General features: G+C 52.8%; 1 protein-coding gene across 1 annotated transcript in view; it reads left to right on the forward strand.

Annotated features, from left to right (window-relative positions):
- The first annotated feature begins 1688 nt into the window (after positions 1-1688).
- LOC111965322 (transcription factor HIVEP3) overlaps positions 1689-4472 on the forward strand; it is a 31213-nt gene continuing 28429 nt past the window's right edge. Inside the window, exon 1 of the mRNA XM_070443841.1 lies at positions 1689-4470. Coding sequence (XP_070299942.1) covers positions 2117-4470 — 2354 coding nt within the window. The 5' untranslated portion in view covers positions 1689-2116. The remainder of the gene's footprint in view (positions 4471-4472) is intronic.

Below are 4472 nucleotides of genomic sequence, written 5' to 3' on the forward strand. Positions count from 1 at the left end.
ATTCCAAAAAGGAAGAGTGTTTCTAATTTATTTTCCACTGTAATGAACCCAGACTGTGCTGTGTTTTTCAGGAACATATGGAGAAAGAGAGAAACCCGGGCTCATTAAAAAAAACTGTCACCGCTGCCCCAGCTGGAGTCTGTCAGACTAGTCTTCTGCTAGGCCTGTTTAGCCAGCCGCTGGAACACTGAATGACTCCACAGAGCCTCTCAGAGTTATCTCTCTCTCTCGCACACTCACTCACTCTGTCAACTTGTCAGCCTCTGTCACTGCTTTTGCCTTACCCAGGGAAGGTGGGAGGGAGACACTGTCTTACACACTGTGTTAAATGCACTAGCTTATAACACCTACGTCTATTCCCTCCCTGAAAAGTGGTCTTCTGAAATATGGTTCATTATTCAGACTAAATTATGATTTACTCCCGATTTGATTTAAAATAAAACTTATTGAAAAGTTGAAGTATTATATATTTTGATTTTATCAGGCTATTATTGATGGTTATACTTATGCACCTGATTACCTAATAGTGTGGCCTATTATGAACACCAGAGATATGGAGGGATATCTTTATACAGAGCTGTTGCAGCAGGGAGGAGAACACAGTTTAAAATGCCAAAGATCACTCTGCACATGAGCAGAGAGAGTAAGCTATCCTGAGAAGTGTGTGTTGATGGCTCTGCTCTGATGATGATGGATGTCAGGGGATGGGCCTCAACTCGGACTGTTGGCAGTTGGCTACGGCAGCTCAGTGACATTTGTTTTGATTGGCTGCGGTACAAGATTTATGTGTGTGGAGTTGAGACCTGGGTTTCTCCTAATGTGGGAAATATAACAGCAGATATGTCTTGATAAAAGAGGGGAGCACTTCCTCATCTTCCTGCAGTCTTTTTTCTATCTTCAACTACTTCACCCATTGCTGTCAACTCATCTTTACTCATTACAAGAAGATGTCCCCCCTTACCCTAGCTTTAGAACAAGATCAAATAAGCTCAGGCTGAATTTCAAACGTTTGTTTAGACTTGGTGCCATGACATTGTGTCACACTTTTATCCTCTCTGTTGGCGCTGCTGCCCTGGATGTTGACCTTGCTTGGCCTTCTCAGAGCAGTGGTGTTTCGTGCAGACTGTGCTCTAGCCAGATGGCTTGGAGTCAGAGATAGATACACAGTGGTGTGGTAGACTTTTCTCTCTCACTGTGTCTGATCTCTTTTTGGAACTAGGAGGTTTTATGTTGGATATTGCACATTAGTGCATTGAGACCATTCGAGCACATTTCCGCATACAGAACCAAAATTACAGGGTGGAAGTACACTGAAATAGACATTTTCTGTACGTGGCAGAGACCCTTCAGCATACAGGTAGGGCAAGAACAGATCAGAGCAATAACAGTATTACCGCAATTACCTCGCTAATGTGATCATTAGAACGCTTCCCCCACTCATCAGGCCAAGGAAATGTGGCCTTATTTGTCAGGGTATAATATGTGGCAGCAATATCAACGTGAGAGTCAGTGTTTCACAGGGCTTTGACTAGGCCTTAACCCCATGACAAACAGTCTGTTTTTGGTGTCTATAGGGACTGGCCACCTAGTCATCGATAGTGTCACGAGTCACAACTAATAATGATGAAACTAATGCCTAGGTGTATTTTGTCAGGTCTGCCTAAGCTCTGTGACTCACTTCTGCTTATTTCTGTGTTTCTGCAGATCCCAGTGAGGTACTAGGTTTGACCAATGACGGCCTAAGAGGAACAAGAGAAGACCCAGAGTTTTCTACTCACCAGAGCCACAGTGTCAGAACGGTCCAGCAGTATGCCAAGCCAAACCCTCATCTAGCTCCCAGTCCATAGTGAAGACCTATTACAATGGCTCAGACTTACTCCGTAATGAGAGAGGATCTATGTTTACCTACATCCTCTATGCTGCTCTGGGGCACTTTTTAATTATGTCTTATTTGGTCCTCTTGAATGACTTTTGGCCTGCTCATAAAAAAGATACTCCGTTAGATGTTCCCTCGTCCCAGGCATCTCTGCGGCACTGTGGCTAGCCCCATGAGGCTGTGTGGCGCACTGCTCCCAGAGGAATTCCCTGTGTGTCTGTAAGGCCTCCTCCCCACTCTATGGAGGCGGAGCCCAGCCATCCTGCTGATGGTGAGCGATCCGGAAGGCAACAGCAGCCTCTGTCTGCTGGGGCCGCTGAGTCCCCCACAGGGTCCTGTCCACCTCAGCCACAGCAGCCGCCATCCAACCCCCGCCCCATCCACGGTGGCCTGGGATGCCTCCACCACCGCAAGCCTAAACGTAGCGACCTGCTTCTCATGCTCCAGCATCAGCACAAGACCCAAGCAGCAGCATGGCAGCTCTCAACAGACACCCCAGGTCCTTCAGGAGGCAGCATCTCCTCCCCCTCCACCTCATCCCTACAATCCTCCTCTACCCAAGGCGACAACACTCAGGGGGTCCAGTCCCAGCCCAATCAGGAAGCCCCAGAGGGCAGCCCGTCTAAAAGAAGTGAGAGGAAGCCCCAGAAACCGGGGAAGTATGTGTGCACTTACTGCGGCCGTCCATGTGCCAAACCCAGCGTTCTCCAGAAACACATCCGCTCTCACACAGGGGAGAGGCCTTACCCCTGTGTCCCCTGTGGCTTCTCCTTCAAGACCAAGAGTAACCTGTACAAGCACCGCAAGTCCCACACCCACCGAATCAAGGCAGGCCTGGCGTCCAGCCGGGACGAGCTGAGCCTGAGCGGACCTGCGATGAGCGCCCCGGGAGAGGATCCCGAGGAGCCTACAGAGGGGGAGAGCACAGACTCTGAGTCGTCGTCAGGTCAGTACAGGAAGGAGAGGTTGGGCAAGCAGAAGAGTAGCAGCAGTTTGGCGCTGTTAGGGCAAGAGGAGGGCCAGAGGTCTGACAACTCCCAGGCCGTGAAGCAGAGACTGGCCATGAGGCTGAGTGAGAGGAAGCGAGGCCCCATGGCCTCCCCAGAAGACCCTCCCTCCTCCTCCACCTCCTCCTCACTAGGCCCCAGCAGTAAAGGCAGCCAAGAGTCAGGCTACTTCTCCCTTTCGAGGAGCACTGAGATGAGCCGAGCTGACTCCCAGGTGAGCCCTCCCACCGCCAAAACRTACGCCGAGATCATCCTGGGCAAGTATGGACGGCTTGGAGGGCAGCAGCGCGGTCCCCATCATCAGCACGCCCACTCTTCACCAGGGATGGAGGAGAAGAGCAGCATGCCCTTCAGCGTGCCCAAGACGCAGGTCATCGAGCACATCACCAAACTCATCACCGTCAACGAGGCGGTGGTGGACACCAGCGAGATCGACAGCGTCAAGCCCAGGCGCTCCTCGCTCTCCAGGAAGAGTAGTCTGGAGTTACCCAAGTTCTCCTGCCCCAAAGACCCCTATATGTTTGAGCCTAAGGGAGAAAGTCCAAGCTCCAGTATGGCAGGCCAATCATTCTTTCCCCATGTCCAAGACGTGGACCCATCTGGGGTCCAGGAGTCTTCCTCCTCAGTGCCTCTGCTGAGAAGCCACTCCATGCCCACCTCAGCAAGCCAGGGAAACCACTCCACCACCTCTCCCTGGGGCTTCTGTCGTCTGAGCCACTCCTTTGATGAGCAGCAGGCTGTGGTGGCCGAGATGAGGGTGGGCGGGCAGCACCGTTTGCTGAGGCGCCAGCCCGCCATCGAGGTGCCCCTCGGGGCTGAACTCAGCCTGGAGGAGGCTGGCCCCTCCTACGCAGCAACAGAAAGTGGCCTAACCAGGAAGCTGCAACAGCAGCAACAGCAGCAACGCAAAGGTCCAAGGCTCTATGAGTGCAAGGCCCGCTGTAAACAAAGGGAGAGTTACGAGGCCCACAGGGGTCTTTGCACAGGCCAGCCAATAAAGGAGCTGGAGAGAGGAGAGGTGGATGGGGCGTGCCGGGATGACCGTCCCCAGATGATGCACTATAAATTCCGGGCACTGGCCATGGCAGTGAGGAAGAGGAGGAAAGAGGAGAGTCTGGAGGAGGATCCTCCCAGCCCCGGGCCTACAGCTGTTGTGACCTGCAGCCCCGCAACCACCACTGCAGTGCCAAGCCTGGTGGAGCAGAGTGAGGATTTCTCAGGTGCTCTCTCACAGGCTGAGCAGCAGCAGCAAGACAGGAAGGGCATCTCTGTCATCCAGCACACCAGCTCCTTCGAGAAGCAGGAAAGTATATGCATGGAGAGCCAGGAGTCTATAGAGCTCAGTGAGAGCCAGTCAACACTGCAAAAACAGCCGCAGCCAAAATCATCTCGCTCCATGTCCCGCCTGGTCCGCCAGCACAACATCCAAGTGCCAGAGATCCTAGTGACGGTGGAGCCTGACGCTGATATGGTGTCAGTGTCGCCCACGGTGACGGCATCCTCGTCCAAGGAGCCAGAGAGAGTGGTAGAGGAGTTCCAGTGGCCTCAGCGCAGCCAGAGTATGGCTCAGCTCCCCGCCGAGAAGCTGC

The sequence above is a fragment of the Salvelinus sp. IW2-2015 genome, linkage group LG6.1 (genome assembly GCF_002910315.2).
Source record: "Salvelinus sp. IW2-2015 linkage group LG6.1, ASM291031v2, whole genome shotgun sequence".
Lineage (NCBI taxonomy): Eukaryota > Metazoa > Chordata > Actinopteri > Salmoniformes > Salmonidae > Salvelinus > Salvelinus sp. IW2-2015.